The 21490-nt window shown below is 44.3% G+C and overlaps 1 protein-coding gene and 1 non-coding gene across 2 annotated transcripts in view; both read left to right on the top strand.

The window, feature by feature from the left end:
- The window catches only part of LOC126095692 (uncharacterized), a 120190-nt gene that overhangs the window by 69419 nt on the left and 29281 nt on the right, over positions 1-21490 (top strand). Inside the window, exons 2-3 of the mRNA XM_049910445.1 lie at positions 13911-14003; positions 14073-14225. Coding sequence (XP_049766402.1) covers positions 13911-14003; positions 14073-14225 — 246 coding nt within the window. The remainder of the gene's footprint in view (positions 1-13910; positions 14004-14072; positions 14226-21490) is intronic.
- Positions 8917-8988, top strand: Trnap-agg (transfer RNA proline (anticodon AGG)). The gene has a single exon. It is a non-coding gene; the product is annotated as a tRNA-Pro (tRNA).

Below are 21490 nucleotides of genomic sequence, written 5' to 3' on the forward strand. Positions count from 1 at the left end.
CAGTTTCGAGTGCAGCCAGTTTCTTTTTTACCATACTTGTATGATTCTGCTCGCAGAACACGCAACATTGTTTAAAATTCGGAATCAGCTGGAAGTCGAGACCAGCCACCTCCCTCCCCCTCCTCCCCTCCCTCCTCAATAAGGCAAGCAAGCACTCTACCGCACGATGCTGCTCGTCGAGAAAAGCATCTGACTATAGAGTGTCAAAGATGCTCAGTGAACTTCAAAGTCGATTTTTCTGGAGAATTTTTGAGAATAGTATCGAGATGCATTGTAGACTGGTGTTTGAGTTCTGAGCTTCACGTATCACATTTATAAAAAATAACAAGAAACGGATTCCCGTGTGATCTTCCTTGTTAGGCTTAGACCTTTCACAATGTAACTCTGAAATCTGGCACAGAGTTGCTAGCCTACTGTGCTGCCAAGAGAATTCCGCCACTCCCATATTACATGGTGCTTCAGGGTAGTGGCAACAGCCTTTCAGGGGCGACATGATCATCGTCTTTTAGGGTATGGCTATTTCTTACTAACAATATTCCGTCTTTAGTCACAACAATTTTATTTTCTAATTAGGTCCAGCGCGTCTCGGAGCTATAATTCCGTTTTCAAGGAGTGCATAGACATAACGGGCCTTACATATGCTCCAGTTTTTCTCAGTAATAAAATGCCGCAGTTGTTAGTTATGGCGGCATCAATGAGAGCAAGAGAGTGTCGGGCGGCGGTTGGAATTTTATGAAATGTTAATAATAAATAATGTTTTGTTTGTTTTTCCGGGGGATGCACCAATTGTGGGGCGGAGGGTGGAATTAATACTTGTTAATTACTGTTTGGTTTGTAATGTAGAAAAGATGCAATTCCCTGCCGTTTAACCATATGTGGGGCGGCGGGTGGAATTAATTGTTATATAAATGTTCCTATTATTTATGCTGTCTTTTGCCGTTCTCAACACTGGCTCTCTAACTACAATATTGGCAACCAGAAAGTGATTAGCAAAACGTGAAGCCTGTAATTAGAATTCCTAGTGCCCACTTCCTCTGAGAAATACACTTATAGCTACAGCTTATAGCTCTGAGGAATTGGGAGATTGTCTGGGATTCATAATCAAAAAACGATCCTGTAAAAACGTTCGCTATATTCTGAAAGTCACAGATGAAAAAAAAAAGGAATCCACACAATCCAAGTACCAGAGCAGTTCAGAGTCTAATGCGCTGATGCAACTATAACTGTCCAAATTAAATGTTTAAGTGAATGCTCGCCATAATTTGATGATAATGTTCATCAAACGCCACGCAAAATAATGGTAGAATGTCTGTCCCGCGGCGGCACGTGAAAATACGATATACGCAAACTGAAGATAGATCAATAAAGTCATCCCAGAATTAACACTTCACTCGAAAATGGTTTCAGGGTTACGCGTATCCCGAGTAACTTAATACGGCATCCGAGGCAGTTTATAGCAATGATACCGACGCGACGCGACTCCCGACACAGATGGTGTGCTATTGAGCGTCTGGAGAGAACTGGGGCCTTTCTTCCTCGCGCAGCGTTCTTATATATAAAGCCGCGGTGCGGACGGCTAAGGGAACGCCTGATCAAATCGGCTCTCCCAAGTAGCCGCTGGGCTAGTAATGCACCACTTTAAGTTATTTAATAAATCATAGCTTCTTTTGCTGATGGCCGATGAAGCTCTCAATTTAAATGTGCATTCAGCACACAGTTAAGTAATCATAATAAAAGTCTGACGTGGCTAAGTCAATTATTTTGGGCGAGAGAATTAATGTAATTACACTACACGCAGTAGACGAGCTCTGAACTTGCCCTTTGGAGATACGCTATCGCTATAGTTATATAGTTATTGAGTTGAAACTTCTCACATATTTATGATTATAGCGGATCTCCATTCTACTTAAATTTAAACATCCTAGCCTTATTTATTAGCCTACTTAATCTATCTTGCTGCCTTAATTTCTAAGACAAAAACCAGAAAATCATGAATTTCAACTAAAATCTTAATTTGTGAGACCCAGAAGACTGTTTCTACTAAATTATTATGAAAATGGAATCTAAATATAAATTTTGAAGTCTCTAGCTCTTTTCTGTTGCGTCTATGATTTTTACAGAAAAACGTCCAAATTTCGAAAATGGTTAAAGTTATCAAACTGATATTCAGCACATATTGATTTAGTATTACTCCTGACATGGTAGAACCGTTTCAGGTTATTTACTTGATTTTTAAAGTATTGCGCAACATTTATGACGTCAGAGCTAGTTACAGCGGACTAGGCTGGCACACAATGAAGAGACTGATGAGAATTTTATACGGCGTGACTAGGCTGCTTCCCTACAAGAGTACTGTAAAATATTGCCTGCGTTTGACCACAGAACATTGGACTTGCACATTGGCCAAAAACTTCCACATTTACAGTTACATTTTAAACAGTTAGGTTCGTTATGGCATTAATACATGACTCAAACGACCCATTTACAGCAATGTGACGGAGTACAGAATTTCGTATAACTTCCGTTTACACTTTTTCACCAAAGAAAAGAAAATGATAGAGGAATGACATTTAAAAAATTTTATTTTACATTCTTACGTGTTCAAAACCAGATTAGCATGCTTATTATCATGAGGAGCGTCTGAAATCCTCGTTACAATTTACTGCTTCTATTATTATTTATATCTGTTGACATTGTAACCTAGTGATAGTACCACATTATTTTAGTTTATATATAGACACGAAATGAAACAACCTACTACAAAAAGACTGTGAGTGCGAGAAAGAAAGAGAGAGGGAGAGAAAAAGAAGGAGAAAGAGAGAGAGAAAGAGAGACCAATGTAATTGGAATAAGATGGATATGAGAGACTGTATTCACGTTTTAGACAGGGATACGGGCATATTGTTCATTAACGTCTTGTGAGACGGTTGTGTTAAGAGACAGTCAAAACTAAACACAGAAAGTAATCTGATGCGTAATTATGTCAATAACAGAATAAAAAAGTTAACGCTTTTCGTATTACGCAAGGCACTCTGCAGTATTCGATAATATTCATACAAGTTGCAAACGATTGGTTGTCTTTTGTGGTCAATTTATCCATATTTTATTAGGAACACGAGCTCCACAACGTCATTTTAACTATGTTCTGTCAGGTTTTATAGGCGTGTGGAGTGCTTGTGAAATTTTGTTTGTAATGGTGTTTAGTTCTAATCAGTCATTCGGCTGTCTTATCCTTTGTCGTATGTCATTGTCTTGCTGTTTTGGTCATATAACACTACCCCTGCTACTGTTATACCATAACTTCAAAGGCTGGAGACAGTACGTATAATGAAACTATGTTGTTAAACCAATTACGGCATTTAGAAGCAGTGCGATGTTACCCTCTGAAAGGAATTTTGTTGTTTTGATCGTGATGTGCCTAAAATAGGGTTGCCTATAGGACGTGAAAATCAGAATTACGCAATTATACAATAAGTAGCTGATAATATTTTACCTATTTAAATTGTTCAAATGATAAAGGAAAACGGTCGCCAGCCTAATTAGGCATAAGAATGTGTAACATTCCTGTTCAAAAAATGGATTTAAGTAACTTCAATGGGTAGACACAGCCTATACTTTCCTTCACGAGAGTGCAATGATCCCAGTTACAAGCATATGTTAACATTAAAGAGAGTGCTGGCAGTTACAGCAGAACAAACCTATCTGCATAAGAACAACATATAATGACACACATTTTTGCATTCAGGGCTTAGTCAAACCAAGTAGTTTCAATAACATTACTATTAAAGTTTACTGTTAAATTATAAAATTGGGCGTGGACTTAGTCCCTCTTTATGAAATATTTTTCTACCTGACATCAAAATTAAAAAGAGTTCACTATCAAACAATTTCTCACAGTTCTTTGAAGAAAAGAAGTTACTATTTTTATAGGTAAATCTCTTTCTGTTAATAATTTTCTGTCAGTGACCACAAAAAACAGAATATGGATCCTGTTAAACTGGCAATATATTCTTTCACACACATAGGGACCAAGAATTTAGCAACTATGAATATATAACTTTCAACAGTGATAGTTTTTAACTTTTACTTCACTGGGACACAAACTGACCTAATTATAAGACAAAGGCTCACCTTTTTTGCATTTTTCAACAGGCTGCACTATGATTCTTTACTATGCAAAACACTATGAGCCACAATTTTGAATACACTTACTTTTGAAAGTGACAGCAAGTTGGTTTGATGTCTGTTTTTACTATTTCATTACTTTAAAATCAATTATTCATTTTATGCTTTTTGAAAGACCACAAACATTGAAATAAGCAGTTTCAGTTTAAAAAATACCTTCAGTAAACATCATTTAGTATCTCACACACTTTTGCCACATAAACTTTGAATTTAATTACTTTCTTCTTACACTATTTAAGTAGCATTATTTAGTTGACAACTGGGCTTTAATATTTTCTCAACATGGACACTCGGTAAGCATATTTAGCATGGAAAGTATCCTAAGTGGTTATGTGACTGGGGATAATTCAAGGTAAGATTTCAAAGTATAGTATTTGGTTTACCTTATTATTGGAAACAAATAAAACATCCACATAAACTGATCCTTCACTTTACATTTTTACAGCTCCTTATTTCCGTTGCAGTTATTGCACAACGTTGTGGCGAGTACGTACTGGCAGGTGGATCAGCAGTTGATAATGATAAAGCTCTGTCATTTCTTGGTAGCGATGATAGATACCATTTCCAAACCAGAGCTAGCTTATTAATCCATCTGAGGCTTTGGCACATTAGAAAACGTCACAAAAAGCCTCTCTCGGCACCAGCTCAATCCACTGTTGTTACATGAGCTGTTGGCGGTTCAGTAGCTCGTGCCCGACTAATTCTTGGTTCCACCTCTTCCTTCATGCCAACCACATTTTGCGCGAACTGTATGATTCCATTCCCGAGGGGAACCACAACACCTTTTATACATATAAATAACTAAGAACCCTAAGTGAGGATCAGCAAATACAAAGTAGCAAACAAACATTTTGAACGAAACAGATCAATTACACATATTTACATTTCTACAAAAAATTATTCACACAAAAATTACAATTATATACAGTAAGTTTCGTCTCCCTCCAAATGAGGCAAAGTTTTTAACTGATAGAGACACTACTTTACATAGGATCTAACCATGACATCAAAGTTTTTAACAGAGAAAAGAATAAACACTTTATGGTATCGATTCAGTCAAATAATATTTACAACAGTTTAACTACAGAATGTAAATAAAACAAAAAGGCAAAATAAATTAATAGAGCCTTAGAGCTCTGGTGTTACAGTCGTAAGTGTATAAACATGTCACAATGTAATGTGATGTGTTCCGCTGTGCCGACTTCTCCACATGTGCATATGTCTGTGTCGTTTAGTCCAACACGATGGAGATGTTGTGGATGCCATCCATAACCTAAGAAAGTGGACCATATCACGTGCCGCATCTACATATTTCATGCTCTTTATTTCTCTGATGTTCGGGATGAATTTATGTACTCTGCGTCCTTTGTTTGCTGTGTGCCATTCAGTCTACCAGGTGTCATTTCGACACTCAGTGAGTTGTTTCTTGTCAGTTATCTGTTGGTTTGTAATTTCCTGTATCTTGTCCGGTCTTCTCTTTTTCATCCAGTATGCTGCAGCTCTGAAACGAACGGTAATGTCTATTGGTTGCGTACCAAGGACGACGCGTAATGCGTCTATAGATGTTGTCCCAAACGCTCCGCACATTCTCTGAAGGCATCGTACTACGGTTTTGCTCGATGTGAGGCAGAGACGATGGGCACATGTGGTGGCTGAAAAGCTCAGAATGGACTCAGACAAGGCGATACGGTAGATTCGTATCGTCTGTAGCGGTAATGTAAACTGTGCAGTGTTAAGTCTGATTAGTGCAGGCATCAGTTTCGTCGCTTTAACAGTCGTGAGTTATGCGTGGTCTTTGAATAAAAGTTTTCCGTCAACAGATACTCAGAGGTGTCTTGTCGTACGTTTTCCTTGTATCGTGAAGTCTGATTGATTTCTTTGTAATGCTCCCTTTAGCAGTCGGTAGACAGCTTTGTTGGCTACTAGTTGAAGTTTGTTGTTGTTTCACCAGTTGTTTACTTTTTGTATCTGTGTTGCCTTTAGTTCAAGATTTTCTCTTGAGTTGGCCGATGTTTACCGTTACGTCGTCTGCATAAGCAGTCACTCCTGTCTTCCTGTTCTCCTCATCAATGGTGTTTTAAAGAAGTTCTATAACTATTTCCCAGAATACGGGACCGCTTATAGATCCGTGTGGGCAGCCTTTCGTAATTCTTTTGACGATCCTCTGATGGCCTGCGCGCCATTCTACAACTTTGTTGTTGCAGTAATATAACGATGTCGGTATCAGCATTTCCCTAAATCTTGCAAATAGAGCAGGCCACAAGAGGTTATCAAAGGCTCCGGCTACGTGAATTAGGGTGGCAACAACATATTTGTCTTGTGTCTTTTGTATTGTTTGCAGTGCATTGTTAATGGAGTCATCTATATATTTCTGAGGTCTAAACCCAAACTGGTGGTGGATAAGGCCGAAGAGCTGTCTGTTTGACTCAGGTCTAGCGCACAGAAGTCTTTCCTGAAACTTAATCAACGTGTTTTCAAGCGAAGTGGTCTGCAAGTCTTCGGATCCGCTGGGTCTCTCTCCTCAGTCTTCTTGAAGGTTACTGCATCGGCAGATTTCCGTGTTGTGGGTATCTCGTGTTGTTGTAAGGCGTCATTCAGTAATTCGGTCAGAAATGGTGTGATCTTCGATGCTGTATTTCTGATAGTTTCTGTGTGAATTCTGTCAAGCCTGAGGCTTTTTTTGGTTTGAATTTAGGTCCAGGGAAACTTCCTCTTGAGCGAAGAGGATGACTACTTGGTCAGCAGCGTAGTTGATTTTTATTAGTCGGCGAAGATTGATATGTTTTTGTTGGTCGTAAGTCGGGTCGTCGTCCAGGAGAAGGTTTTGTAGGAGGTATTCCGCAGAAGTTTCCCAGCCTGACGCCTCAGTGCGGGGAGTACAAGTGATGATTTGATTTTGTCAGTCTACAGTTTGTACGATTCTGCCGACATATTTTTTTTCTACCTGAGACCGCACGAAGTTGTCTCAGTGGTCCTGCCTTGGCTTGTTAAGTTTGGCCACGCGGGATTAGCCGAGCGGTCTGGGACGCTGCAGTCATAGACTGTGTGGCTGGTCCCGGCGGAGGTTCGAGTCCTCCCTCGGGCATGCGTGTGTGTGTTTGTCCTTAGGATAATTTAGGTTAAGTAGTGTGTAAGCTTAGGGACTGATGACCTTAGGAGTTAAGTCCCATAAGATTTCACACACATTTGAACATTTTTCTTGTTAAGTTTGTTTTTGTACTTGTCTTTAGCATCGTGATCATTTGGAGCCTAATTTACCATTCTTGTGCCGTTTTTTACCTTTAATACTGTCGTCTTTTATCTCATGAGTCTTCCCGGAGTATAGTCAGCGTTGTGGACCGTAGCGTTCCCTGCTTGCGTTTTTCGTTCGCTACTGGTATGGCAGCTGACTGGGTTTTTTGTAATACGTGTGTGTTAGTGTGCAAACTCTGAAATCAGTGCCATCGTGTGTAGCATAAAGGCGTGAGTTTGTTAGTGTGCCTTGGATAGCAGCAACCACGGATGCTGTGTCAGTAGTGATTGCTCTGTTTGTGACTGTTACGTTGTGATCTCTATGTGTGACTTTGTTGAGGACATACCAATCGTTCCACTTGCATATCCACAGAAGGTCGATGGCCGTCCTGCTTTACTCAGTACGAAAAGGTTGGATTCGTTTATTGTGTCTACGACGCCCTGCCCTCTGGCGTCAGTTCTGTCGCCATGCCCGAGGGTTGGGCGAGCATTGATGTCAGTGTGTATCAGTAAGCGTCAGCGACTGGCGAACATTGTTGCCTCCCTTATTTTATTTGTGAATGCTTCTATACTGATATTCGCTGAAGCGCACATTCTCCTAGCATTTCCCGGGTGTGCTATATGTGATGACCGGCGAGATCTTAATAGATTGAGTGCCGGAACCGAAAGCTTGTTTAAATTTAAAGCTCCGTCCCTGTTTATCAGATTTTCCGACAACTCGGCTGTATTCCTGAGAACACTCAATTATTAATTTTAACTCTCACACCACACGATTTATAACCACTTTATACTGTACAACATAGGGTACAGTTTCGTGGGAATGACAGGAAATTAATACCGAATGGTGGAAAACAGACTGTTTTTCCGCGAGTAAACTGTTTGACATATGTGAGCGATGCTGGGCGTAGCTCACGTAGTGTTCCCAGCAGCAGGTTGCTTGACCAGGGGAGGTAATGCCGCTAGAGACGCGTACAACGCTGATTTCATGAGGACGAGAAAATGGAACATCTTCCCCGACCTTCAGAATCTTCAGTTTGAATATTAAATGAATCTATATGGTGTCAGATACTTTTTCGGGTCTCAGACATGTGTGATTTACTAATGCACACTGAACAGACGAATGAAAATGTGCATCAAGGTCGAGATTCGAACCTCACTAGACAGATGCTCTAACAGTTATGCCACCCTACTACAGTGACTTTTCACAACTGCTTACATACCCTAGCACCCCTCTCAATCCAAATTCCCCTTCACGCCTCAGCCGACTTCGTATTCCACCTAACCTCGATCAACATTGCAGAGACTCTCCAACTGTACTGGAATAGGAGACCAACATCAAACGAAATGGGGGGTCCTGCCTGAAAGCCAAGCTAAAGGTGCTTCAATCAAGTGAAATTATATGCTGTTCGTTCTTAGGTGTAGTACGAAGTAGGCTGAAGCATCAATGGGAATTTGGATTGAGGAAGGAGTCGTGCTAGTGTAGTTGTGCAAAGCCAATTTGCCAGGGTGGCGTAGTGGTTAGTGCATCTGCCTAGGGAGCAGGAGACCTGTGTTCGAATCCTGGCTTTGGCACAAATTTTCAGTCTTTTCTTCAGTCTGCATATGTACATCATAAATTTGAATGTTGGTAAGACCATGTAGTTTTCACTGGAGAAATAACTAAAGATCAGTAAGACCATACAGAATTTGATAAGGAACTAGAGAAATTTATTTGTGGATCGGTCCTATTAAAGATTCAGCCTTACTCTCAGTTTGCAGAGGAAGCCTGAGCTCAATTTCGTTTTAGGCACACTGTGGTCATCTTGACGCACTCTCTTGTTGGAACAACATTCCTGAGGAGAGTTTATAACACTACCGTCCGCTACTGTTATACCATAACCTCTAAGCTGGAAGCAGTTCGTATAATGAAATTATTTTCATTAAAGCAATTACCGTATAAAGAAGCAGGGCAGTGTTACCCTCTGAAAGGAATTTTGTTGTGCTGACCGCGATTTACCTAACGGAGGTGGCTTATCGGAAGTGAAAGTCAGCATTACGTAAATATTTAAATAGTAACAAACAATATTTTAGCCGGCCGCTGTGGCCGTGCGGTTCTAAGCGCGTCAGTTTGGAACCGCGTGACCGCTACGGTCGCAGGTTCGAATCCTGCCTCGGGCATGGATGTGTGTGATGTCCTTAGGTTAGTTAGGTTTAAGTACACTCCCGGAAATTGAAATAAGAACACCGTGAATTCATTGTCCCAGGAAGGGGAAACTTTATTGACACATTCCTGGGGTCAGATACATCACATGATCACACTGACAGAACCACAGGCACATAGACACAGGCAACAGAGCATGCACAATGTCGGCACTAGTACAGTGTATATCCACCTTTCGCAGCAATGCAGGCTGCTATTCTCCCATGGAGACGATCGTAGAGATGCTGGATGTAGTCCTGTGGAACGGCTTGCCATGCCATTTCCACCTGGCGCCTCAGTTGGACCAGCGTTCGTGCTGGACGTGCAGACCGCGTGAGACGACGCTTCATCCAGTCCCAAACATGCTCAATGGGGGACAGATCCGGAGATCTTGCTGGCCAGGGTAGTTGACTTACACCTTCTAGAGCACGTTGGGTGGCACGGGATACATGCGGACGTGCATTGTCCTGTTGGAACAGCAAGTTCCCTTGCCGGTCTAGGAATGGTAGAACGATGGGTTCGATGACGGTTTGGATGCACCGTGCACTATTCAGTGTCCCCTCGACGATCACCAGTGGTGTACGGCCAGTGTAGGAGATCGCTCCCCACACCATGACGCCGGGTGTTGGCCCTGTGTGCCTCGGTCGTATGCAGTCCTGATTGTAACGCTCACCTGCACGGCGCCAAACACGCATACGACCATCAGTGGCACCAAGGCAGAAGCGACTCTCATCGCTGAAGACGACACGTCTCCATTCGTCCCTCCATTCACGCCTGTCGCGACACCACTGGAGGCGGGTTGCACGATGTTGGGGCGTGAGCGGAAGACGGCCTAACGGTGTGCGGGACCGTAGCCCAGCTTCATGGAGACGGTTGCGAATGGTCCTCGCCGATACCCCAGGAGCGACAGTGTCCCTAATTTGCTGGGTAGTGGCGGTGCGGTCCCCTACGGCACTGCGTAGGATCCTACGGTCTTGGCGTGCATCCGTGCGTCGCTGCGGTCCGGTCCCAGGTCGACGGGCACGTGCACCTTCCGCCGACCACTGGCGACAACATCGATGTACTGTGGAGACCTCACGCCCCACGTGTTGAGCAATTCGGCGGTACGTCCACCCGGCCTCCCGCATGCCCACTATACGCCCTCGCTCAAAGTCCGTCAACTGCACATACGGTTCACGTCCACGCTGTCGCGGCATGCTACCAGTGTTAAAGACTGCGATGGAGCTCCGTATGCCACGGCAAACTGGCTGACACTGACGGCGGCGGTGCACAAATGCTGCGCAGCTAGCGCCATTCGACGGCCAACACCGCGGTTCCTGGTGTGTCCGCTGTGCCGTGCGTGTGATCATTGCTTGTACAGCCCTCTCGCAGTGTCCGGAGCAAGTATGGTGGGTCTGACACACCGGTGTCAATGTGTTCTTTTTTCCATTTCCAGGAGTGTAGTTCTAAGTTCTAGGGGACTGATGACCTCAGTAGTTAAGTCCCATAGTGCTCAGAGCCATTTGAGCCAAACAATATTTTACCTATCCACACTGTTCAAAGAATAAATAAAATGTTCGCCAGCCTAATTAGGCAAGAGAATGATTAATATTCTTGTTCAAGAAAATACGTATGAGTAACTTTAACGGACAAACACAACCTATACTTTGCCACACGAGAGTGCAGTGAACTCTGGCACCTGCATATGTTAACGTTAAGGTTGGAGCTGACAGAGCAGAACAAACTATTTGCAGAAATATAACGGATAACGATACACACTACTATCTTCAGGGCTTAGTCAAACTGAATGTTCTCAATAATATTACTATCAATGTTCACTGTAGAATCATAAAATGGACATAGATTCAGTATTTCTTTTACCAATTAATTTTCTGACATGGAAAAAAATATGTCACTAGCAAATTATTTCTCACTGATCTTTTGGATAAAGAAGTTACTGTATTCATAGATAATGGTCTTTCTATTAATGGTTATCTATCATGAGCACAATAGAGAAACTGTGGATCCTGTTACACCATTAATATGCACTTTTAATATACAAGAGAGACAAGCACTTAAGAAACATGAGTATATAAATTTCCACAAATACAGTTCACGACTTTTACTGCAGTGAGACACGATATTGACATATTTGTAACAAACTGACTCACTTTTTACAATTTACAACAGGCAGCATTATGATCAATAACCAAGCGAAACTCTATAAGTCTCAGTTTTAAGAACTTTTAGTTTTTAAAAGTAACAGCAAATTGTTCACTAAGAAGAACATTTCAAGCCAAACTTGAGAAATATTTACTTTTGGAAGTAACCTCAAGATGTTTTATTGCCTGTCTTTATTACCAGAGTCTTCTCCTTTCAAGTCAATGATTAAATAGGTAACTTAGAAAGTCCACAAAACTTTAAATTGGACTGTTTCAATTACTAGGAGGTTTTCACAAAGCTACATTTACTACCTCCCACAATTTTACCAAATCCACAGTAAATCTGAATACTCCCCTTCTTACCAAATATCAAACAACATTATTTAATTAACTGTTTGGCTTTGAGGCTTTCATTTTTTCCACAACAAGGACACTCTCATAGTTCAAACGGAGGGGAACCTGATAAGTGTTGTGATAAGAAAAAAATCAAGGTAGGTACATAAATTCAGTTATAAGTTAACTTATATTTGAGCACACTAAAACATCCAATGAGCTGATCCTTCACTTTACATATCTACAACTCCTTCGTTCCTTTTCAGTGACTGCGCAACGTTGTGGCGAGTGCATGTCGCTCGGTGGATTTGCTGGCGGAAATGCTGGACTCTGTCATTTCTTGGTGGCGATGATAGATACCAATTGCAGAACAGTTCCAGGTCTTTATCCATCCATCCGAGACATTAGCACCTTGGAAACCGACACCAAAAGCCTCTCTCGGCACCAGCACAAGACACAACTTCTGCATGAGCAGTTGAGAGTTTGGTAGCTCGTCCCCGACTGACTATCCCTTCCACCTTTCTATCCATGCCAACCATATTTTGCGCGCGCTGCATGCTTCCGTTCCCGAGGGGAACCACAACACCTTGTACATGCAAAATAACTAAGAACCCTGAGTGGAGGTCAGCATTTTACATAAGAGCAACAAAACATATTAAATATAACAGAACATTTGCACATATTGAAATTTCTACAAAAAATTATTTAAACAAACTTACAATTATATAAATTAAGTTTTGTTCCCTCCAAATGAGACAATGAATTTAATTGATAGATACACTACATTGCATAGAATCAAACCAAGACAGCAAAGTTTTTACAAAGGAAAAAAGCGAACACTCTTGTGCTATCAATGCAATCAAAACATTTACAGAAACAACGTTATTACATTAAACATCAAACAAAAGGCAAAATAAATCAGTACAACATTAGATCTATGGTGTTAGACGGAAATGGCTCTGAGCACTATGGAACTTAACATCTATGGTCATCAGTCCCCTAGAACTTAGAACTACTTAAACCTAACTAAGCTAAGGACAGCACACAACACCCAGTCATCACGGGTCAAATACACTATGTGATTAAAAGTATCCGGACACCTGGCTGAAAATGAGTTAAAAGTACGTGGCGTCCTCCGTCGGTATTGCTGGAATTCAATATTGTGTTGACCCACCTTTAGTCTCGATGACAGCTTCCACTCTCGCAGACATACGTTCAGTTAGGTGCTAGAAGGAGGGAAGTGTGTGCGGTGCGTGGCTTGTTTCCCTAGGGAGGAAGTGTGGTGTCACCGCCAGACACCACACTTGCTAGGTGGTAGCCTTTAAATCGGCCGCGGTCCGTTAGTATACGTCGGACCCGCGTGTCGCCACTATCAGTGATTGCAGACCGAGCGCCGCCACACGGCAGGTCTAGTCTAGAGAGACTCCCTAGCACTCGCCCAGTTGTACAGCCGACTTTGCTAGCGATGGTTCACTGTTTACATACGCTCTCATTTGCCGAGACAACAGTTTAGCATAGCCTTCAGCTACGTCATTTGCTACGACCTAGAAAGGCGCCATATTCAGTTACTATAAGTACAGATAATATTGTGACTCATGTACCGTCAAGAGCGACGTTCATCATTAATGGATTAAAGTTATCAAACTAATTTCGTCCGCTTTCTGAATTTAAATTCCTTGTCATGTTCCAGAACTGACGTCAGTATAGTTTTTCCCTCCTCACGCCAGCCTGCGTGAGCTAAAACGCATGAATTTCGGCCTCCTCTAGTAACACGGTGTTGGCTCTTCTGCCAACACAACAGTACGTACTCCAGGTGAGAGAGTATCGGCTGGTGCCGGCAGGCTCCCGGGATGACGCCGCCGGCGCTGCTGCTGCTGCTGCTGCTGATGGCCGCGGGCGGCGCCCTGCAGTCTCGCGCCGACGCCGACGCCGAGGCGGCCGCCGTGGACGACGAGGGCGCCGGCGCCGGCGGTGAAGGCGACGGCGAGCTGGGGCTGGTGCAGACGACGCCGCGCAGCAACTTCCTGCGGCTGGGGCGAGCCGGCGGCGCGCCCTCCGCCTTCCTGCGCCTCGGCAGGGACAGGGCCTCCTCGGGCTTCCTGCGGCTCGGCCGCGGCTCCGAGCGCAACTTCCTGCGCTTCGGCAGGTCCCGGCAGGCGAGTACAGCACGCAGCTTGCGAGGGCAACACGACTTGTGCAGCGAGCCGGTTTACGAGAAACTTCTCTCAGGGGAAGAGCGAACACGTGTCTCGCATTATCCGTACATATTCGAACGTCTGTGGAAAACGACTGTCAAGGTTTACGAGGTACTCTGTGTGCGTTTTAGCGGGTAAATACACTACTGGTCATTAAAATTGCTACACCAAGAACAAATGCAGATGATAAACCGGTATTCATTGGACAAATATACACTCCTGGAAATTGAAATAAGAACACCGTGAATTCATTGTCCCAGGAAGGGGAAACTTTATTGACACATTCCTGGGGTCAGATACATCACATGATCACACTGACAGAACCACAGGCACATAGACACAGGCAACAGAGCATGCACAATGTCGGCACTAGTACAGTGTATATCCACCTTTCGCAGCAATGCAGGCTGCTATTCTCCCATGGAGACGATCGTAGAGATGCTGGATGTAGTCCTGTGGAACGGCTTGCCATGCCATTTCCACCTGGCGCCTCAGTTGGACCAGCGTTCGTGCTGGACGTGCAGACCGCGTGAGACGACGCTTCATCCAGTCCCAAACATGCTCAATGGGGGACAGATCCGGAGATCTTGCTGGCCAGGGTAGTTGACTTACACCTTCTAGAGCACGTTGGGTGGCACGGGATACATGCGGACGTGCATTGTCCTGTTGGAACAGCAAGTTCCCTTGCCGGTCTAGGAATGGTAGAACGATGGGTTCGATGACGGTTTGGATGTACCGTGCACTATTAAGTGTCCCCTCGACGATCACCAGTGGTGTACGGCCAGTGTACGAGATCGCTCCCCACACCATGATGCCGGGTGTTGGCCCTGTGTGCCTCGGTCGTATGCAGTCCTGATTGTGGCGCTCACCTGCACGGCGCCGAACACGCATACGACCATCATTGGCACCAATGCAGACGCGACTCTCATCGCTGAAGACGACACGTCTCCATTCGTCCCTCCATTCACGCCTGTCGCGACACCACTGGAGGCGGGCTGCACGATGTTGGGGTGTGAGCGGAAGACGGCCTAACAGTGTGCGTGACCGTAGCCCAGCTTCATGGAGACGGTTGCGAATGGTCCTCGCCGATACCCCAGGAGCAACAGTGTCCCTAATTTGCTGGGAAGTGGCGGTGCGGTCCCCTACGGCACTGCGTAGGATCCTACGGTCTTGGCGTGCATCCGTGCGTCGCTGCGGTCCGGTCCCAGGTCGACGGGCACGTGCACCTTCCGCCGACCACTGGCGACAACATCGATGTACTGTGGAGACCTCACGCCCCACGTGTTGAGCAATTCGGCGGTACGTCCACCCGGCCTCCCGCATGCCCACTATACGCCCTCGCTCAAAGTCCGTCAACTGCACATACGGTTCACGTCCACGCTGTCGCGGCATGCTACCAGTGTTAAAGACTGCGATGGAGCTCCGTATGCCACGGCAAACTGGCTGACACTGACGGCGGCGGTGCACAAATGCTGCGCAGCTAGCGCCATTCGACGGCCAACACCGCGGTTCCTGGTGTGTCCGCTGTGCCGTGCGTGTAATCATTGCTTGTACAGCCCTCTCGCAGTGTCCGGAGCAAGTATGGTGGGTCTGACACACCGGTGTCAATGTGTTCTTTTTTCCATTTCCAGGAGTGTATTATACTAGAACTGACATGTGATTACATTTTCAAGCAATTTGGGGGCATAGATCCTGAGAAATCAGTACCCAGAACAACCATCTCTGGCCGTAATAACGCCCTTGATACGCCTGGGCATTGAGTCAAACAGAGCTCGGATGGCGTGTACAGGCACAACTGCTCATGCAGCTTCAACACGATACCACAGTTCATTAAGAGTAGTGACTGGCGTATTGTGACGAGCCAGTAGCTCTGCCACTATTGACCAGACGTTTTCAATTGGTGAGAGATCTGGAGAATGTGCTGGCCAGGGCAGCGGTCGCACATTATCTGTATCCGGAAAGGCCCGTACAGGACCTGCAACATGCGGTTGTGCATTATCCTGCTGAAATGTAGGGTTTCGCAGGGATCGAATGAAGGGTAGAGCCACGGGTCGTAACACATCTTAAATGTAATGTCCACTAAACAGAACCTGGATTCATCCGAAAAAATGACGTTTTGCCATTCGTGCACCCAGGTTCGTCGTTGAGTACACCATCGCAGGCGCTCCTGTCTGTGATGCAGCGTCAACGGTAATCGCAGCCATGGTCTCCGAGCTGATAGTCTATACTGCTGCAAGCGTCGTCGAACTGTTCGTGCAGATGGTTGTTGTCTTGTAAACGTCCCAATCTGTTGACTCAGGGATGCTAATGATTTCCAATGTATGATGAAATAATGTAGTCTTCATTCGTATAATTATTGATGCATGAATTTAAAATAAGTAAATAATAAATTATCGGAAAAATTATTTGAAATCTTTTTGGTGAGATTTCTGTGGTGTATCTTGATTCAGAAACGACAACTTTCAAAAAAGCTTGGTTTGCCACTACATTATTATCAACGCGCGAAATATTCAGAAATATTAACGACGTTTCTTTCCCGAGTGCGGTTCGTACAAAGAAATGCCTCTTTGGCAAACCTGCTTTTGTTGAATGCTCGTGGCGCCCGTAATTCCTATACTTCTGACGTTCCTATGATCGGTGCAAGAGAAGCACCAAATATTCCTAAAGAATAAACATAAGAACGACTTGTAAGAATTAAGAACTGATTTAATAATGAAGTTTATAACGCAAGAAGATGTCATACACACTTAGAAAACAAATGTATGACCCTTTTTCTGAAACCCAGCTGTAATTTTACAGTGGATATAGAGTCCTTGTATCCCGTAACTCGAAAGAAGCATTCATGTAGTAACCTTCTACAAACATGGGTAGATAAACGAGAAAAAATGAAATAAATAAAAGCAGTTATTGGATTTTGAAGACAGAAAGCAAAAGTTTTCACTTTTGCTACCCATTATGCCACAAGTTCGGCTGAGCTTATCGCTCGCTGAAAGGCATTGAAATTACGTCGAGAACTTTGACGGTCGTTTTCTCAGAAACGGTCGAGTATCTGGGGACCAGCCGAGACTGGTGTTCTCTTATTTTGGCTCCTCTTCCACCGAGTGAAGTTTCTGGGAGATCGGGTTATGGCACTTGCCGTGTTCTCGTCAGAAGCAGAAAATACTCGACGTTCAGATCCGTTTCTACTGCGGCTACTTTACCCCTGGCAATCCTCGGCTATGTACTCTCAATCAGGGGCCACATCTCACAAATGTGGTTGGGTTGTTTGGGGGAGGAGACCAGACAGCGAGGTTGTCGTTCCCATCGGATTAGGGAAGGATGGGGAAGGAAGTCGGCCGTGCCCTTTCAAAGGGAACCTTCCCGACATTTGCCTGGAGCGATTTAGGGAAATCACAGAAAATCTATTTCAGGATGGCCGGACGCGGGATTGAGCCATCGTCCTCCCGAATGCAAGTCCAGTGTCCTAACCACTGCGCCACCTCGCTCGGTCACAAATCGACCTTGTAGCCGCGGCAACATCAAAGTTCACCTAAGTATCGAATGGCTGTAAAGCTGAACACACAAAGAAAGCAGGTTACCTCCCTCGTGGAGGCCAGCTTGAGGCGGCTTGAACCAGCGTGAAGGAAGTCCAGCGTTGCGTAACGAGGCAGCACGTTGTGACTGCTAGCACCGACCGCAGCGTGCACGCACTAGCTGGCTAGCCAGAACGAACGAAACATTCTTTGCCCACTCCGTGTGACAGATGGCCGATATACTACACGGCAGGTTTAGTAGAAAGAGTAAGCTGGCTATTCTGGAACCTCTCTCACACGATTTAGGAGGAACTATGTGATTAAAAAATCGTTTCTTTCGCGTCTTGCAGCTTCATTCGTCAATTTTACAGTGAATTGCCTATCATTTCGTTAATGGTCATAGTTATTGTGGTATTTCACAAGTAAAAACGTACTGCATGAAATTCGAACAGACTCCAGTGAAAGCTAGGACCTGCTGTAAGTTTACGTGTGGGGTATATTAGATCATACTTTGCTATATACTAAATGCAGCTTTAAACTAGGGAAGAGAAATATACACAGTGTCCCAGGGGGAATCGTCAATATTCAGGCCTATGATAGGAACGATCATTCGATGCAAAAAAGCATAACAAACTTGGCGTCCAAAATGCGTACCTTAACAAATACGAGCACTTCTAATCCTCGAGGGTGTGAAACACATCTTTTCTACTGCGGACTCCTTCCTTCCCACACTTTGAGAGGTGTTAGTGAGAGCCAAAACAACAATAACCGTCCAGTAAACGCCGCGCGGTCTAGGGGGTCTTTTCACGGTCCGCTCGCCTCCTTCCGTTCAGCGGTTCGAGTCCTCCCTTGGACATGGGTGTGTGTGCTGTCCTTAGCGTAAGTTAGTTTAAGTTAGATTATGTAGTGCGTAAGCTTAGGGACCGATGACCTCAGCACTTAGGTCCGATACGACCTTACCATAAATTTCCAATTTCCGTCCAGTAAACATGAGCTCTAAAGTACATAACTTAAGAACTATGAGCAGTTGTTCATCTTCACTGATGTGAAATTCATCTCTTCTATGTAACAAGTGGCTATAGCTCTTAAGTATATATGAGCCCATGTTTACTAGACTCATTTTCTTCGAATAATCATTGCTGTCATGTCCTTAAATATTGACCACTCCACTTGAGACACATTGTATTTATCTCCTACCTCGAGAAAATTAACTGTTTGTATCGAGCTCGCTTCCAGATGATTTTATCTTGTCATCATGTAACGATTTGCTTCCTTTACCCAAACACAGCGAATTTTACACAATGTCGCCTCAATAACATGCAAACGAGGTTGCAGTGCAACAGCGCCGTGAATCAATAGCTTTGTTAAATGAGGAATGAGGATAAGACAGGTAAATAGCTAATGAAAAAGCAAAGCCACGTCATTTCTCATTTCACCAGTTACCGATGGTTCTTAAAATTACATTACTCCAATGGAAAAGTCTGTAGGTACTCATATACCGTAGCAAGTAAGAAAATGTTTAGCTCATGGAAAAATATTCTCCTCTTTGTGTTCCATGATTTGTCAAGAAGTCATTTCGATATATGGAACCGTTTGTGATGTACAATGGACGTTACGAAATTCCAGTTCCTGCATTATTAACATGCAAAAGCGTTAGTAAACGCATTACATACTTTCCATATTTTTGAGACTTGAAGTACATATAGATCGCCTCCCAAGTTTACAGGAACATTCTATATGTTAGCGACATTTCATAGCAATATATGACCTAGTATGGACCAAACGTAAACTCATAGTGACTCCTATTTTTCATTGCATTCTATTTCGAATTTCAAGCAGTGTTTTACTTCATTGCAAAATATCAAAAAAACTATAACCATTAACTAAGTGGTGTTCAGGTCTATAAGATGCGAAATATCAATTTCTTTTACCGAATAGTTTGTTTAAAGTCCTGTGGGAAAGACTGCAGAGCAGCCGAAGTATCCATGACGTTCTGCTCATAGTGGCACCGCAAGACCTTCGCCAGCGGGTAATCGGCGTTCTCTTTGTGCACCTGTAATTGCTGGTAACTGTGCTGGACGGCGCTGTGAGCCAGCACGCAAATTACCGCCTTTCTGTTTGTTCCCACATTAGCACTACCGCTTAGTTTCGATAACGTCACTGTTCTTTTGTACAAAGGAGTTCCAGAGCAATAACACGTACCTTGATTTTTCTGGCTTCACCTCCGATAAATTGCCACAAAACTGTCTCTTGACTGTGGCCGCAACAATTATTTGGCGATCATATTTCCCTTTTTTATCATATTGTGCTAAATTCAGTAACATAAAGATTCCACAATCGTAACGGAAAGTTATTTGTAAGAGAAACACACTCCCGATATGTAATCAACTGGATCCTTAGCGTCCCAACTAATGCCACAGATTGTAAATCTGAAATCCCCACAAGAACGCTTCGCTTCTGCCAACAGGCCAACCTACGAGCACCACTATTTCCACCTTCCTACTCAAGACGCTTCAGCTTCGCTTCTGCCAACAGGCCAACCTACGAGCACCACTATTTCCACCTTCCTACTCAAGACGCTTCAGCTTCGCTTCTGCCAACAGGCCAACCTACGAGCACCACTATTTCCACCTTACTACTCAAGACGCTTCAGCTTCGCTTCTGCCAACAGGCCAACCTACGAGCACCACTATTTCCACCTTCCTACTCAAGACGCTTCAGCTTCGCTTCTGCCAACAGGCCAACCTACGAGCACCACTATTTCCACCTTCCTACTCAAGACGCTTCAGCTTCGCTTCTGCCAACAGGCCAACCTACGAGCACCACTATTTCCACCTTCCTACTCAAGACGCTTCAGCTTCGCTTCTGCCAACAGGCCAACCTACGAGCACCACTATTCCCACCTTCCTACTCAAGACGCTTCAGCTTCGCTTCTGCCAACAGGCCAACCTACGAGCACCACTATTTCCACCTTCCTACTCAAGACGCTTCAGCTTCGCTTCTACCAACAGGCCAACCTACGAGCACCACTATTTCCACCTTCCTACTCAAGACGCTTCAGCTTCACTTCTGCCAACAGGCCAACCTACGAGCACCACTATTTCCACCTTCCTACTCAAGACGCTTCAGCTTCGCTTCTGCCAACAGGCCAACCTACGAGCACCACTATTTCCACCTTCCTACTCAAGACGCTTCAGCTTCGCTTCTGCCAACAGGCCAACCTACGAGCACCACTATTTCCACCTTACTACTCAAGACGCTTCAGCTTCGCTTCTGCCAACAGGCCAACCTACGAGCACCACTATTTCCACCTTCCTACTCAAGACGCTTCAGCTTCGCTTCTGCCAACAGGCCAACCTACGAGCACCACTATTCCCACCTTCCTACTCAAGACGCTTCAGCTTCGCTTCTGCCAACAGGCCAACCTACGAGCACCACTATTTCCACCTTCCTACTCAAGACGCTTCAGCTTCGCTTCTACCAACAGGCCAACCTACGAGCACCACTATTTCCACCTTCCTACTCAAGACGCTTCAGCTTCACTTCTGCCAACAGGCCAACCTACGAGCACCACTATTTCCACCTTCCTACTCAAGACGCTTCAGCTTCGCTTCTGCCAACAGGCCAACCTACGAGCACCACTATTCCCACCTTCCTACTCAAGACGCTTCAGCGCTCACGTTCCCCTGTGGCGCCTGCCGCTGATGAGTCACG

The sequence above is a fragment of the Schistocerca cancellata genome, chromosome 8 (assembly GCF_023864275.1).
Source record: "Schistocerca cancellata isolate TAMUIC-IGC-003103 chromosome 8, iqSchCanc2.1, whole genome shotgun sequence".
Classification (NCBI taxonomy): domain Eukaryota; kingdom Metazoa; phylum Arthropoda; class Insecta; order Orthoptera; family Acrididae; genus Schistocerca; species Schistocerca cancellata.